At 43.5% G+C, this 17,010-nt stretch overlaps 1 protein-coding gene across 1 annotated transcript; it reads left to right on the top strand.

Annotated features, from left to right (window-relative positions):
• Positions 1–569: 569 nt before the first annotated feature.
• Positions 570–16,164, top strand: ubap2a (ubiquitin associated protein 2a). Its single transcript, XM_047584293.1, has 27 exons — positions 570–636; positions 3,281–3,418; positions 3,568–3,645; positions 3,765–3,875; positions 5,403–5,565; positions 5,669–5,749; positions 5,833–5,896; positions 6,613–6,710; positions 7,330–7,388; positions 7,479–7,549; positions 7,658–7,820; positions 7,914–8,184; positions 8,510–8,811; positions 8,908–9,134; positions 9,254–9,539; positions 10,732–10,771; positions 10,879–11,053; positions 11,254–11,305; positions 11,691–12,000; positions 12,145–12,236; positions 12,936–12,986; positions 13,076–13,169; positions 13,256–13,666; positions 13,759–13,863; positions 13,950–14,017; positions 14,103–14,294; positions 15,343–16,164. The coding sequence occupies exons 2-27, from the start codon at positions 3,323–3,325 to the stop codon at positions 15,436–15,438; spliced, it is 3,756 nt and encodes a 1,251-aa protein (XP_047440249.1). The 5' UTR covers positions 570–636; positions 3,281–3,322; the 3' UTR covers positions 15,439–16,164.
• The last annotated feature ends 846 nt before the right edge of the window (positions 16,165–17,010 follow it).

Below are 17,010 nucleotides of genomic sequence, written 5' to 3'. Positions count from 1 at the left end.
CGACCTTTTTTCGACCTTATTCTCCATATTTCGACTTTTTTTTTCTCGACATTTCGCCTTTATTCTCAACATCGTATTTTGTCTTTATTCTCGACATAGTATTTTGACTTTTTTGTACACACATTTTACATATTTCTCAACATTATATTTCGTCTTTGCTCTCAACATTATGTTTCGGCTTTATTCTCGACATTGTATTACAACTTTTTTTCTTGACATTTTGACTTTGTTGTCGACATTTCAAATTTGTCTTGACATTGTATTTTGACTTTTTTTCTCGACATTATATTTCTACTATACTCTCGGCGTTATGTTTTGTCTTTTTTTCTCGACATTGTATTGTCGATATTATCTTTCGACTTTTTTCTCGACATTTCGACTTTTTTCTCAAAGTGCACGATGAAAAATAAAAATCTACCTCCTCGAATTTTTTTTTCTTACGGGTGTCCCTAATACTCTTTCGTGAATGAAAGCGTCTTTGCTAGAGTTGTTGAACATTATTGTGAGGTTGGTTGTGATGACCTGGAGAGGAGGACGAGGGGGAAGCATCCACCCCCCCCCCCCCCCCCCTCCCCCGGACAGGACACGTCACGTGACCATCCTGTCTGCTGCTGGCCGAGTGAAGCGTGTTAGCAGGTAATAAAAACACACATTTTCCTTAAGATTTTCAACTTTGCTTTTAGTATTTCGGCGCGTCCTAACCGCGGTTTAAATCGCGTTTTCCTCGGAGCCGGTTGCCGTCCGACTTCTTCGCCTCGCTTACTCCGGGTTGTGAAGGATGTCTTTCGCTATTTTCCTGTTGTCTTGTTTCCCGGGGAGCTATGTCGGGATGGATGGGGATTGTGCTCCGCTGCGAGGCCCTTTCTTTAGATTTGAGATACACCTTTTGTTGTTAGTCGTCTAGCGTGTAGTTTACACGGAGACGATGCCCCCGCTGTGGCTGCCACTGCCACTAAGATAATAGTAGGGGTCTCTAAAATACGTGTGAGACTTTTATGAAGCCAGTTCGACCGAAGCTGACTATCAGCTTGTACCAGATTTAGATAGCAACGTTAGCTGCTAACTAGCTGCTAGCGATGCTATCGAGGACAAAGGGGACCGTAGTACCAACTGCACAACCTCGGCCAGTGTTGAGTCGAAAACGACGCCACGAGAAACTCATTAGTTTCTGATATATATGTATGAAAAGTTAACCCTTACTGAATAATCCCAGACTTCATGAATGAGTAACCTTACGGCCACAGGCTAATGTTAGCATTGATTCAAAACAACGCTCCGCTTCATTCACTACGAAAAAATAATTTATGGCTAATTAACAGTTATTTTTAGCCGTCACAGGGTATATAGCTGTAAACAAACAGCTACATGTAGCAGATATTTGTCATTTTAAATAGTTCACAATGGAGATGAGTGGAGTCACTGGATGGTTGTTTTGTTATTGTTAGTGTTTGTCCAAGAGCGTCGATACCCTCGGTTGTAGTTGCCATGTTAATAATGTATTGATTATAAATAAATGCTAAAGGCGCCGCGGGTTCTCGGGAGTGAGGAGGGTTTTTTCTTCAACTTTTATTTTTTAACCTAAATTTCATTTAAAGCTTGTTCGTCCTTGTGCATCAGCTTTGTTCAGCCCAGCAGCCAATGGCAGCTTTGTGTTTGTCAGCGTCACTCAGACACAGTCAAGGCTGGATTGCTATTGTTCTGACATTACACAGATATGGCACTGCAGTTTTTCTAGAGATGGACACTGTGGTGAAAGTTTGCAATTTTTGCATCACATTTGGAGATGGATTAAGCCCACGTTGTGGCACTTTTTTTGGCATTTGACACTAGTAGTTAATGCTCAGTGTCGGCTGATGTGCTGTGACACCTCATTTACAGACAGATATAAATTCTACAGGGCTCAAATACACACAACAGCGTTCAGCATTTCAGTGTGATCGGCCTCGGTGCGTATAAACGGGGTTTCCACACAGTCTTAAAAAGACGTAGAGGCTCACCCTGTAATCTTATGCATATGTTTTTTTCTTGTCCACCCTCGGTAAATTTATGGCGGATTTATTTCAACACAGTGTCCAAGGCACTTTCAAAACATATTGACACTTCAGGACACACTGGCCGTTTTGGTCTTCCATTCCCAAAAGAGTGTATCCGATACACTGCTAAAGAATTGGAGGTAATAGCCTTTACCTCCATAATTACTAAACATCTCCTCCGTCTTAACTGGAAATCCAGCACACAGAGGATTGATGAGGTTATGTCCTTTGTAAAAGAAAAGAAAATGAGATATTCAAAAAGGCGAAACTTGAACAAATTCTACAATAAATAGCAAGCATTTTTTCGGGACAATGTAACCCCTTTTTTTGCTTTATTTATTTGTATATATTCCTGTATTTGTGTGGTTTCATTGTATTTTTTTTAACCGTTTGCTCTTAAAAAATATGCAAATCTTAATTTAACGATGCATAAAAACATTTTTAAAGCTGACACCAATGTTCCGTGGTATGTGTAAGTGCCTTTGTTGTTTTTGTTATTAAAAATAATGTGAAACTCAAGAAAGTCTAAAATTTGATAATCCCAATTTAAGGCCTTAAAAACTCTTGAATACAAGCATATTTTCCATTGTAGGTTTTAAATGACATTTAGTCAAGTCTTAAATCCTTATGCCTATTTATTACCACTATATTTTCAGTAGGATCCACTCTGGCTCTGGCCTATCGTGTTTCTGGTTCTCATTAATGGAGGGAGGTCCCGAGTTGACAGTTGAATGACAATACATTAAACTGTTTTGAAAGTAGTTACGGGTTCTTATTTTTCATATAGGTCTTAAATTTAACTCATAATGATCTTAAAAAGTCTTAAGTTTCACTTGTTCAAACTTGCAGAACCCCTGATAAAAGTCCTAGTTCCGTAAAGTGTTATAACAATAAGAGGGGATGTGGGTTCAGGGCGTGTACTGTTTGTTCTGCTTCACACACACTGTGATCAGTGCTGCTGGTAAGAGGACACTAGGTCGCTCTCCCTCCTTGACCCAGATTTTCTGCAAAGCTGTTGCGTCACCAGCCCAACTGTGTGTCTTACAGCCTACATAAGGGCTGTATTCATGATTGTGCAATAAGTCTAAGCTACGCTCGCAGGGAATATTTCTGATATTCAACACTTGGTTTTATGCACTCCGTCACAGGAAAGCATTGAGGCTCTGCGGTAGCAACATTGTAGCTTCAATTGGAAAATCGTTGGTTCTCTTCACTCATCTCGTCGTGTCTTTGTGTCCTTTTCGCAGATTTTTCTATTTTGTACATACAGAGTTTTGTATATACTGTATATGATGAGCTCGCTGGGCAGCGACAAGGCCCGGGGTCCCCGGGAAAAAGCGCTGCCAGCAGCCACTCACACATCGCAACCACAGAAACAGATACAGGTGAGACAGTGGGGATAAATAAATCATTCACTCACTCATCTCCTCAGATGATACAATATGCAATGATGATTTTTTTTTTTTCCTCTTGTTTAAAGTGCAACGATAGGTGAAACTTGATCAGTGACGCTCAGGGTGTCTTTGTTTTACAGGCAACTGCTGAGCAGATTCGGCTTGCCCAAATGATCTACGACAAGAATGATGCTGACTTTGAGGACAAAGTTAATCAGGTGGGGAATATTTTGAGTATTTGTCAGACAATGTTCTTCTGTGACTCCAGCACAGTGCATTCTGTTCTTTGCCTTGTTGACTGGCAGACATGGATTGATATGTTTGTTTCTGCCCCCAGCTGATGGAAGTGACGGGGAAGAACCAGGATGAGTGCATGGTTGCTCTTCATGACTGTAATGAGGATGTTAGCAGAGCCATCAATTTCCTCCTGGAGAGCACCTCGGACATGGTAAAGGACAACTTCATCATTATTTCATGTCACCTGAACCGAAACACTGTCACTCGGTTTAATTGTGAGGATGTGTTCTTTTAGACGTGGGAAACGCGGAACACACAACAGCCTTGCGCAATGTGTTTGTCTGAAATGTGTTATTTACATTTTGATAAAGAGTAAGGGGTGGGTAACGAACACTGATTCCCTGACTCCTTCGCTTTGATTTATTTAAAGGTTTTTATTTTGGAAGAATAAGTTTAGTTTGTTGTTGTAAGTTTCCAAGATTTGTGGTACTTTCCTAATATTTTTTCTCTTCTCGGCTTCTCTTCTCTTCTCTTGGTCCTTCTCCGCTATTAATATATATATTAATCCTGTTTACTTTTGAAATTCTCCTGCGCGTTTCAAGCGAAATCCGAGCCGTCGCGTGGCTTGTGAAGACGGCTGTATCGATTAAAATAGAGTCGTCTCTGTTTTGTTTCGATATGCGTAAGACAAATGACTGAAACGTGTTCTGTTTAGACGGGCTGCAAGTCCATACAGAGAAATGTTGAACATTTTCCGGTGCAATACTTGATCCGGTATGCAACATGCAGAGGAGGTGAACCAGTACGGAAAACTCAAGATTTTACTTGATGTGATGCTTGATATAGGGGAGAAAAACAATAGTGGTCACTGTAATTCTTCTGCTGGCTCTTTGTAATGTCATAGAACTTGCGGGCTAGCAAGGAGACATATTATTGTGCACATTTCTTTGGTCATTCTTGCGCTAACGGAGCAAAGTCATACGATGTTGTGTCTTTCTGTCGAGTGAATATCCCATTATTCCCAACATTTCTGGAGAATGCAGATAGTGAGAGGAGGCTGCTGGGCAGGACAGACAGACAAACTACCTGTGTTGTTCTGGTTCCATGGAAGTCCAAAAATAGGAAGCCACATGTTTTTCCACTGCACATAGAAGACTGTTTTGTCACGGTAGTTCATACAACCCTTCGATCATATCTGCTTCTGAGGAACCTCCAACTTTTAACAAAAGGAATGGTGACATGAGCGTGTTTCCTCATGCTGTAAAGTAGGCGTAGCATAAGAGAGGGCCGGCTTGTTAAAAATAAAGAGAATATGATAGGGATGGTATAGATTTTGTTTTTAATATATATTTTTAATAACGAGCCATAATTTTGATGATGTTACACAACATGACTGAGTAGTGAACACTTCACCACAGAGGTTAATAAAAATAGCTGCCACTGCAGCTTCTCTTATAGCTCCTTCTAGGAACGTGCTCATGATGTCCTTAAATATTTCACTTGTATTTCCTGAATCTCTTGAAATTCTAGTTGAAATGTTGTTGTTGTTCTACCACCAGAGGCTATTTCTACAGAACACAAGTGTGAAATGAAACCTGCCCTGCCTGCAGTGCGTCATTCATCAGTGTTGATGTCTTGTTTTGTCTTTTGTTGTTGTTTCGCTCGTCTAGGTGGTGCTCATAAACAAGTTTTTCCTCTATTTTCCCTAATGTCTCGTCATTTGTTTTTCTGTGTTTAGACATCTTGGGAAACGGTGGGAAAGAAGAAACCCCTGGTGAAGGAGGGCCCGTCAGAAAGCAAGGAGAACAAGGAGAACAGAGAGAAGAGGGGAGAGAGGGAGGCTAGCAAGGGCCGCGGCACTGCTAACCGCAAGGGCAAAGGGGGCAGTCGGAGCCGCCAGGGTACGAAGTCTTAAGTGTAGTTTTGCCTCCAAGTGTCATGTTCCACTTTGTCACACTGCCGCTGCAGCAGTTTCTAATGCTTTGTGCATTTGTACGTGTGCAGCCCGTCCAGAGGAGAACGGTGTAGAGGTGGCACCGGTGGACAGAGGTTCAGATCGAGGCCGGAGGGTCAAAGGTGGCAGGGGTGAGCAGAAGCACAATGCAGCAGCTTTTGAGCACGGCAAACACTCGGCCTGAGTTGTTGACTTTCATGTGAATGTTAAACAGGAGCTGGAGTGCGAGGTCGAGGCAGAGCACCAGCAGGGAGCAGGTTCTCAGCTCAAGGCATGGGGTATGCAACTTTATAATGAAACTTGATTCCAGACTCGGGTCCTTAAATACACAAGATAAAATATAATACATATAAAAAATTTTAAAAAAATCAGTTTATATGTAAACATTTCAGCCGGTGCATCCTCAGACTAAGATAAAGCTGGAGAGAGTTGGAGATTCCTCCAGTCTTTGCATAAATTTAATCATTAAATGTCTTAAAAGTGCTTTGAATGTGCTCACTCCTGCAGTGACAAACATCTGGCTGCCACTCACCCCCTCTGGGTGTTTTTAAAAGCATGTGCATAAGCATCATTGTATGCAACTAACTTGACCACACATGGGTGTGTAATATGCTTTATGTGTTAATTATTGCCAGGACATTTAAATAAAATACACCATTTTCTTGTTTTTCATTTCTGAATGATGGTTCCTTCTTAGAATGCGTTTTCATATATCAGCTCCTTAGAGGTTATTTCTGTTATCAGTCCGTTTGTGGCAAATTTGATGAATAAAATGCTAAATACGTGCAAAGTTATATCAACGCTAGGAAGTGGAGCCTGTGGCCAAGCTTCATGTTGACGCCGCTGCTACGCAGATTCTGTAAATGGTTATGAAAGATGAAACATTTCATCTGGAAAACGGCGAACTACCCCTGACTGACTCACTGAAAGGCGAGCGGAGGCTGGCAGTATATTTCTGTGTGACTCAGCGTTGCTCTGTTTGAACCTTCACCAGGACGTTCAATCCGGCTGATTATACCTCAGAGTCTGGTACGGGGACCACGCAAACGGAGGTTTGGGACGCGGCGACCAACAACAGCACAGATGGGACAGGTGAGATGCGTTAGACCCGTCTGATATTTATTTAACTGGATGCGTGTGCACTTCAGTCAAGACCAAGATACTTTATCAGATCTTTAAAAGGAAATTGTATTGTTGGAGCTGCAGCACTTCACATCATCATCATCACAGTAAAAACAACAAGTAGCCAGCAGGCTGTACAACACCAGCCTGAGTCAACAATAACTCATATCTTAGATGCCTTAGGCTTGGCTTTGTTTTTGGTTTTTTTTTGCACTGCCTTATCTTGCACATACTACTACCTCACACTTTATATTTTACAATCTTAGTAATTATATTTACCAATTTTAGCAATTATAACTACCTTTCTTTGTATATTCTTTCAAATTTGTTACCATTTTTTTGTACATCTTCTTGTCTAATCCCACAAATCTCCACAAGGAAATTTCCCTTAGACCTGTCTTATGTCCATACAACATATCATATGTAAGAATAAATAAATCACAAATAGAAATAAATAAACTTGTAGATACAACATCAGGGATAAAAACTAAAACCTACTGATTGTTAAGAGCCTCATGGCTGCGTCCCGTTTATCTTCTCATTCCACCTGAGTGTAAACTGTGCCAATCTTCATCTGGTTGCCCTCTAGTTGCCTGGAGGAATACTTTGGAAGACTGGGCAGCTGAGGACTGGAGTGAAGATGTTAGTGTGAGTTAACACAGAGGGAAGTGCATTAAAACAAAAGTCTCTTGGTTACAAAGATTTTTGTGTAACTATTGTGTCCCTTTGTTTGTTCAGCTCTCAGAGACCAAAGTGTTCACTTCCTCATGTGCACCTGCTGCTGAAAACCACATCACACCTGGGCAAAGGTTTGTAACAGTATCTCATTAAGGAAATAAAGTATCTTTTACTTGTGTTTGTTGTTACATGTCTTAGAAGGATTTTATGATTGACTTTACCAATTGTTTCTTTGTTAGTCTGGATCTGGCCTCTCTGCTGCAGAAGCCTGTGGGCGGAGGAAGAGAACCACCCTCCTCCTCTTCTGCTCAGAGTCTGGTCTTCACCAACTCTCACCATCACCAGCAGCCGCCCCCCAGCCGCACCACCACCAGTAGCACAAGCTACGCACATGCTGCTTTGGTAAAGACATACTACATTCCCCCATCTGCCACACGGCAGTCCGCATATTCAGAAACAAAGATTGATGATTCCACTCTCCTTTCCTTGTGCCAGTCATCGGTTCTGGGCGCTGGTTTCGGGGACTTGGGCCAGGCCAAGAGGACTCAGCCCAGCGCTGGAGCTCAGATACTGGAACAGCTGAAGGGTCCTGGCTTGGGTCCACTGCCCTCGTCCCAGGCCGCACCGCCTGTCAGCACCCAAGGAAACAACACCTCCATCGGCCGACTGCCAGGTCTGGGAGCACCTGTGCCTCCGCCCGCCTCTTCCAGCTGGGACATGAAGGCTTCAGAATCCAACACCACGTCGCTGTCTTCACAGTTCAGCCGTAAGTGGGAAATTGGCTCTGCGCATCGGTGCGCACAAGTTTCTTGTCTCTAGGGATGTCCCATCCAGGCCTCTCTGAAATTATCAAATTGGTATCAGGTTTCAGCCGAGTCCGATAATTTGTAGATATTTACTTTAGGTCTGCCATAAATCAAAACCATGACCGCTGCCAAAAAAATAAGATAAAAGCCTTTATGGATCTCTAGGAGAGGAAAGTTTGTTTATTTAAGATCGGATTGGTACATCCCTACTTGTCACGTGTTCGTGTAGGCGTGTGTATCTATTTTAAATCCTTGACCTCTGTGCATGTTTTGTTCTGTGTGCAGGTGAGTTTGGTCTGCAGCCAGAGCCCTCTCTTGTGCTGAGCCAGCTGGTTCAGAGGCACACGGGCCCCACATTACCGCTGGCACGTCAGCCCAGTCCTCCGTCACAACATGCGCCCCCTGCTTCAGCCTCGCCTGCCCCCCAACACACCAGCACGCAAGCGCAGGCAGGCCCCATGATGGCCGCCGCTGGTGCTAAACCTCCTGCCCCGAGTGCAGGGCTGGACCCTCAGGGCAGCAGTACACCACAACAACAGCGGGCACAGCTCAAAGGCCAGAAACGAAGGATACCTCCCACATCAAAGGTAGATGGTTGCAGTCATACTGAGATGCACGTCTAGCTAATGTAATCTAAAATGCTTATAGTTATAATACGTCCTGTGTCACCTTCTTTGCGTCAGATTCCATCCACAGCAGTAGAGATGCCAGGCTCGGCTGACGTCCCTGGGCTAAACCTCCAGTTTGGAGCGCTAGACTTTGGCTCAGAGTCTCCGTTACCAGAATTCGGAGTTGTGGACAATTGTGTGAGTGCAGCGTCCAGGGAGTCGACACCAGCCCCTGCCCCAGCACCGCCTGCATCGGGACCAGGAGCACAGAGCCAGACAAGCCTGTACTCCAAACCGCTCAGGTACTCATGTAACATGTGTGTTAAAGTTAAAAATTAAATTCCAGGGCCCTGTATATTTCATGTATTAAGTTGGACTTTAACTTCCATTAACCTTGGACCTTACCTCTGGTGTCTTGCAGTGAGTCACTGGGCAGCACTCTCTCCGTCACGCTGCCCCCGCCCCTCTCCTCATCAGAGCCAGTATATCACTCCTCTGCAGTGGCGTTGCCAAGTCTCGCTCCCTCATCATTAGGGACTGCTGCCCCCACCAATCCTCCCTCCTCTTCTTCAGCAACCTCCACTGCCTCCAACTCCGTACCCACTTCCTCTCCCTTCTCCACAGTGGGGGGAAGTTACGATGGGACCATGCCCCCTCACACACGTCTGGGCTTTTCACAGAACAAAGAGGCCACGGGGCCCGTTATGGTGAGTGGGAATAGTTTACAAAACAATGTTCATCCTGGCTAAAAGTTAATAATCTTTAAATTGAAGAAGATGAAAAACAAATTCACTTTAAATTAACTTATGTCTGGTGACAGACTATCTAGACCAACATATGGCATTATTCTATCTTGTACAGTGTAATGGCAACAAACTGCAGGTTCTCAGGTTTCACTTTTTTCCCCAAACATTTTTATTGGAAACATATGTTTGGATTACCATGACCTGGATGATGTAAAAAAAATAATCACGATTATTTTGATTAATATTGAAATCGCGATTAATAAACACGATTATTCATTGATTTAAAAAAAATAAAAAGTATTTATTGAACCAACAAAATTGACCTTTAAATTTAACTTTTTACAGCCTCCGTTAGGCAGAACTTTAAATGGTTAAATAAATTGGTTGTGTTGCTCTTGGCTACAGACACAACGGCGCGACAAACTTTGCAAACAATCTCCTCCTGCCCCACATCTGACAATTTGAATCCAAAATGTCTCGAAGTGACAGAAGTTGTCCTACCTTTCTTTTCAACTAAAGGCTCAGACTGGCTTTCTGCCATATTGTCAACCGCTTGTTCCACAATTGATCCACACGAGTCACACGCTTGCTGCAGCTGCACGCGACAGAGGTGCGTTCACTGTGCTTTTACAGCGCAGGAACTTGCAAACACGCCGCGTGGCACATTAATCGTTTTTCTTCGATTACAGTGTTTTTATGATCGTGAAATCGCGATCAAAATCGCGATCAAAATTCGATTGATTGTCCAGCCCTAACCTTCACAGATAAAAAAAAACACTCTGATAAGAGTGTAGAAGAAATAAATTAAATTACAATGTACAATGTAATAAACAATGAACAACCCCCAACCATGCCCCCACTCAGCTCATCATGACCATCACACATATTACTGGTTATTTATGCAAAATACAAGCTACAACAATATCAGGCACACATTCAATTGGGTAGTGCCTCTAAATTAGTGAAATAAGAAATAAAGGGTGACAATACATCCTCTCAGCTCTGACGACTCTTAACACATTCTCATACATAATAAATCAATTCTGTTCACATTTTAAGTAATGTGAAGCTAACGCTGAATATGTGTCTTCATAGATATGTTAATTGCTCTTGTGATTGAATTCAGACATTGTTCCTTCTTTCTCATCACCAGAATGGCCTGAATGGTGTTAGGACATCTGCTGCTCTGGACAGTGAGTGACCTATGGGCTATTACGTATTTGTTTTTATGAATGTGAACAATAACGGCCACCTTCCATTGACTAAGCAACTTCAAGTTATATTCCACCTCTCTCCTCAGCTTCCTCAGCGTCCTCCACACCAAAGCCAGATTCGCCGTCGATGAACATCAGCACCAACGGGGCCTCAGCACCTTCCTCCCACTTGTCCTCTGCCCTGCCAGCACACAGCTCCTCCGCGCTCTCCAGCCTGGCGCAGGACATGCCCTCAGCGAGCCAGCTCAACTCACTCAACAGGTGATGCACGCAAACATGTACCTAATGAATGTTTACTTTCAAACCTGGGTGTATGTTTTTCTTTTTTCAACTGCGAAGTGTGTAATTTAAAGAAAGTATTAGGCTTAAGCAAACTGAAATGATGATGTTCTTAAGATGCAACAACGTCTCCTTGAACAATTCCTGATGATGACTCTCTCCGATGTGCCTTCTCTCTGCAGCCACGTCAGCAATCATTCCTCAGTATCAGCTCTGGGCTCCAGCTCTCACACTGTAAGTACCTGTTTGTTCTGCATGATGGCTAACACCTAATACACGTGAATTCTGTAAAATGACAACAAGTAGACACGATCTCCTCATCAGGAAGCTTGTACTCCGTAGTCTGAGATGCACGTTTGAATGTTTAATTAGAGACGATGGCTGTGTGGCATTTATAAATGCCTGGATTGGCCCAGATGTCCATCAGGACATCCCTAGTTAAGACACAGATGTCACGAGAGTATGGCTGGATGTATAGAATCGCTAACACTGAGGGGACTGCAGTCAAGAACGCAGACATCATGCATTAACAAATGAAATCTGTAAAACTTACAATAGACTCAAAGCCAAACCCAACCTGTTTTGAATGAAACCGCCGTTCTTGTTCGTTTCTCTCCAGTACACCTGTGTCGACAGCAGTAACGTGAGCTCTCTGGCGCCCTCGACTGGCTCCTACACGTCATCACAGCCCTCGGCCTCCGCACTCCACTCAACCCACAACAGCAGCAACAGTAGCAGCAGCATCAGCCACCTGGTCAACATGCCCAGCATGGGCAACAACATGAGCAGCACAGTTGGGGGCATTGTTGGCACGAGCGGACTCCACTCCGCTGCCACCAGCACGACGCTGGGACTTGGCTCCAATGGAGCTACTGCCACGTCCAACCTCTCTGCACCAAGGACCACGGCCCTGCTCTCCTCCTCCACAGGTACGTACACACTTCGGGGTGCTGGGACTGCTGACGCTATTCCAAACGGATAAGCTCTATTGTCAAGTTCTCTCAGATTGGTGCTGTTAGTTTACGTGAAACTAAAGTGTATGAAAGTGACGGTTGTTGTCATTGTATTTCAAGGTAAGGCTCCTCCTAACCTGTCCCAGGGAGTGCCTCCTCTACTGCCCAACCAGTATATCATGGGCCCGGGAGGGCTGCTGCCCGCTTACCCAGTAAGTAGACCCCCCAGCATCTGCCACAGTGGACACCATTACACATTCTTTGGATCGTTTTCCTTATACAACATGACTGCATCAGTAGTAAACCACATAATGATGCCTTAATGACTGAATCGCACTCATATTAAATACTTTCATTTGTTAATTCTAGATTTATTTATTCGTTAACTAGTTAACAGCTATAAGGACAAACTATTTTAAAAGGGACAAATCTCTGCTGAGTAGGAGGTCTTTAATGCGACTCAGACAGGACACACGTGACCCAGACCACCTCCAAATGTAGTTAGAGATCATAAATCTCACCTGTACTTTAAAGTGGTCACTTGTGATCAGATTCCCCAAGACTGATGATAATAGATAAAATAATTAAACAGTGAGTCTGTGAATTAAGAAATTATTTCAAATAGCTTGTGTTGATTATAAGTGGTTGTACTGTAATTTGTTGAGTTCTTGACGCCCGAGCGTTTACCACACAGAAAAGAAAAGAAATGCACAGAAAATAAATGCTGTAAAAGCCTAAATACGTGTCTTTATGAGGTCAGAAAGCTCCATGATTCCCTTTTCTCCCAGTGTGTAGATTGCTCATGATCGCCCTAGTTACGCCACTCAGAGATGAATTGAACTGCAGGCTTAGTTTTCAGTGATTTTTGATATATTTTGTGACTCAGCCTATTCATTCTTTTTGTCTTGCAGCAGATCTATGGCTATGAGGACCTCCATATGCTCCAGTCCAGACTGCCAATGGTGAGCCACGTTATTGCATTCTTGTGACAACTCACTGTGAAATTTTAGTTTGTTGTGGCTCTTCTCCTGATCCTCTCTTCTCCCTTCAGCCCTCATTGCAGGATTACTATGGAATCACATTCCCCGGCCCCACGGCAACACTCTCTGGCAGAGATGGGAGCCTAGCCAACAACCCCTACTCAGGTAAAGAACCTTAACCCTTGGCTTCCTTATCAAAAAATCCCACAATCTAGTGTCTGTTCTCACGCGACCTCCCCCCTTTTTGTCAGGTGAAGTCACAAAGTTCGGCAGGAATGACTCCACCTCCCCGGCACCCCCCACGAGCCTGGCGGCCCCGCAGCCTCCCCAGGGCCAGAGCCAAGGACAGAACCAGGCCCAGCCTCCTCAGCCGCAGCCTCAGCCCCAGGGCCAGCCGCAGCACCACAGCAGTCAGCAGGCCTTTCTGCCGCCAGGCTACAGCTACACAGGCTTGCCTTACTACCCCGGAGTGCCCGGTGCCGTGCCCAGCGCTGCTGCCTTCCAGTATGGCCCCACCATGTTCGTTCCTCCGGGAGGCCCGGGACCAGCTTCCGCCAAGCAGCACAGCATGGGCCTCGGCCTGGGAAACCCCTCGGCTAGCCCTTTCCAGCAGCAGACGCAGCAGCAGCCCAGCGGTTACGGCCAGCACACCTTCAGCTCAGGTTCATAACGAGTCCTGCTAACTTCTTCTGATTTACACAATAAAAACACACAGTAATTAATTGCAGGATTGCTCTGATGTTGACGTTTTCAGGGTATGAGGAGCTGACAGCGGGGCCAGCAGGAGTGGAATACAGCAAAGGGTACAACTCCTCCTCACAGGCACAAGCCAAATCTGCTGCTGCTGGGCCTGGGAAAGGTAAGAGCAGAAGTTTCAAATGTCCTACGCTACATGCTGCTTTTAAAGTTGGATGGATTTCTTAGGTGTAAATGCTGTTTTGCCAGGTGTCTCAGTGACATCCAGCAACTCCGGAGTGCCAGACATCAGTGGAAGTGTTTACAATAAGACCCAGGTGAGCCACGGATGCCTCAACCACACCGCCACCACCCTCTCAGTTGGTGTCCCTGCTAAATAATTAAACTCTCCTCCATCTGCAGTCTTTTGATAAGCAGGGTTTCCATGCGGGGACCCCCCCTCCCTTCAGTCTGCCATCAGCACTGGGGGGTCCAGGGCCTCTGAACCCCGGAGCAGCGCCTGGAGGCTATGCACCTGCCCCATTCCTCCACATCCTGCCTCACCAGCAACCACACTCACAGCTGCTGCACCACCATCTAGCTCAGGATGGACAGGTAATAAGATGAATGTCACACTGTCAGTAAAGGTCTTGGACTATTGTTTATGGTGGTTTAGACTCACCTGCTGGTGGTAGTAGGAACTAGGGATTAAACGTCTTCAGATTTTTTAAAGTCGACTTTGTCCTTGACCTGAATATTTTACAATGTATATTGTAAAAATACACTATGGAGGCTTTTCTGTAAAGTTATTGAAACTTGAACACAAGCTAGTAACTATTACTTTTGAGTGAATGCAGACTACCACCAACTAGTAGTATATGCAGTATTTAATTTCACAGGGACACATAACATACGCGTTAACTGGCTATAAATCCCTTCACAGTGTATTTTGAGGGGCGGGGCTTAGCTGGAGGCAAAACATCTCAAACACGCTAGCTTGCAAACACCAGTTAGCATATTTCAATAGACTGTTTTGGCAAGAATGAACGAGGAAAACTCATATTTTATATTTTATCTCCGAGAGAAAAAGTTGTCTCTGACTGATGGGACTACATTCACCTACCGCTACACTCTCACTCACTGGGTGGACGAGTTGACAGGACTGCCCCACCGTGCCATGACCAGACTTTACACGTACCCAACTGGAAAACCGAGCGTCTAAACAAAAGAAAAACTGAAGACATACAAATCGTTAGACACCTTTAACCAGCTTGGACATCCCTTAAACATACAACCAACATTTAGTTAGCATTAGCATTAACATGCAACAAGAATCCCCCAAATTATGTTTAACCTAATGTAATTTCAGTCACAATTTAGCCTAACCCATAACATCATCCAGGCTGCAAATTACCAAAGTTGTCTATGACTGGCAGTGGCTTCTTGCAATAAAACTTCTAGTTAGTATTTTTGCTTTTTCGATTATAACAAAACGTCATTTTCATCGTTGACCGTGTTCACTTCAAGCTTCCCTGTTTTGCCTCCAGCTAACGTTGTGACGTCACAGTAACGTAGGCCATGAAGGCATCTATAGTCTTGTTTGTGGTGAGAGTTTGTGCGTGTTTTTTGGATGTTTACATATTTATTGTCTGTCCATGTCCAGGGTGGTCCTAGCCAGCGTGGCCAGTCCAGCAGCCTGCAGCAGAAGAGCCAGGTCAACAAGTCGAGCTACGGTAGCTCCCCCTACTGGGCCAACTGAGACGACGCCGTCTACAACGAGTGTGTGCGCGTGTGCATGGACAGACACCAGCACACAGCACCACACCAGCGTATCTGACTGACGAAATCATAGAGGGACAAACCATTTTACAACACAAGCTAAAACAAACAAACACATACACACACACACACACTACCACCCCCTCCCCTTTGCTCTGTATATCCCCCTTTTCAAATTTATGGCTGTTGTATGTAAAATATATTTATGTATGTATTTATACAGTATATATGTATTGGTAGGACATAAAAATGTGGTTTTCTGCATTTTGTTTTTATTTTGAAGGACATTTTATTTCCAAAAAAAAAAAAATATGGAAAGATGAGAATGCTAAATCATGGAGATGAAGTTGGTGAATATACTTGAACACAAGCATCTTGTGATGTGGATTTTTTTTTTGTATGCATACATGAACTGAAATTGATGTACATAGGTTATACACATCATTTTCACGGCAAAGGCCTTTTTATTTTTACTTTAGAAGAAACTCCATTTTGTAACTTTGGTCTCCCGCATCTGTGAATCCTTCTATACTGAGGGTGACTTGAGTTGATAGCTTGATTTTTTTTTTGGCCCCGTTTTCTTCCATCTGTCTCTTATTCCTCAACTCTTTACTAGTTGGTTGGTTTTACCAGCCAGGCCTTGGATTTGATGTCATTTTAACATTGGTTTAATCCTTGTTGTCCAAATTAAAAGGTATGAACAGTTTGAATGGATCTGGCATCAGTATTTACAGACACTGGTTTTTAATTCAGACTCATAAACTCAATTCACGAATGCAAAATAGTTTCCTGATTGTAAACGCAACTGTGGGAAAATGGATGGGTCAAATCAGACACATCTACACCGTCAAATTTGAATACATATAAAAATATATATATGCACTTAGTTTCCTCTACTGCTGAAATTGCACCTATTTAAATAAACCATTAACCACAAATTCAGATTTAGTTATATTCACTCGCAGATGTACTTCTGTGAGTACAGTCAGGACATGAACATACGTTTATTTGCACACTGAGGATAGAAAACATTAAAAACTATAATAATGGTTCATTGTTGTGCAGGGGAGATGGAAGCCAAGAAAGGCTTGTGAAGTACCACCCCTACATAAAGCAAAATGTATGTACAGATTTAAAGTACAAATTTAGAGGATATTAAAATGAATGGAAATACATTGTGTGCAAAATTGGGAAGAAAAAATAAATTCTTTATAACAATATTAAATGCAAAATGTAGATGTTAAGAGATGATTTAGCTTTGACAGAGGAGACAATTTCATTTAGTTTTAAGCTTTTAAGATACTCCCTGCAATAGACCGGCCACCTGTCCGGGGTCTACCCCGCATCTCGCCCAATGACAGCGGGGACAGGCTCCAGCCCACGGTTAGAGAAAATGAATGAATATACTGCATATACACTGATCAGCCACAACATTAAAACCACTGACAGGAGAAGTAAATAACATTGACCATCTTGTGACAATTCAATGTTGTGCTGGGAAACTTTTGGACCTGGCATTCATTCATGTTCATCTTACTTAGACACCACCTAC

The sequence above is a fragment of the Mugil cephalus genome, chromosome 4 (assembly GCF_022458985.1).
Source record: "Mugil cephalus isolate CIBA_MC_2020 chromosome 4, CIBA_Mcephalus_1.1, whole genome shotgun sequence".
NCBI lineage: Eukaryota > Metazoa > Chordata > Actinopteri > Mugiliformes > Mugilidae > Mugil > Mugil cephalus.
The sequence above is the reverse complement of the archived record's forward strand: the minus strand, read 5'-3'. Positions and strand labels throughout refer to the sequence as shown.

What these genes read in the sequence shown, in the direction of transcription:
- ubap2a (XM_047584293.1), top strand. Translation starts at nt 3,323, where the DNA reads ATGATGAGCTCGCTGGGCAGCGACAAGGCCCGGGGTCCCCGGGAAAAA. An exon ending in CAACAGCACAGATGGGACAG is followed by an intron (nt 6,711 to 7,329) that starts GTGAGATGCGTT and finishes GTTGCCCTCTAG; the next exon opens with TTGCCTGGAGGAATACTTTG. An exon ending in CACATCACACCTGGGCAAAG is followed by an intron (nt 7,550 to 7,657) that starts GTTTGTAACAGT and finishes TTTCTTTGTTAG; the next exon opens with TCTGGATCTGGCCTCTCTGC.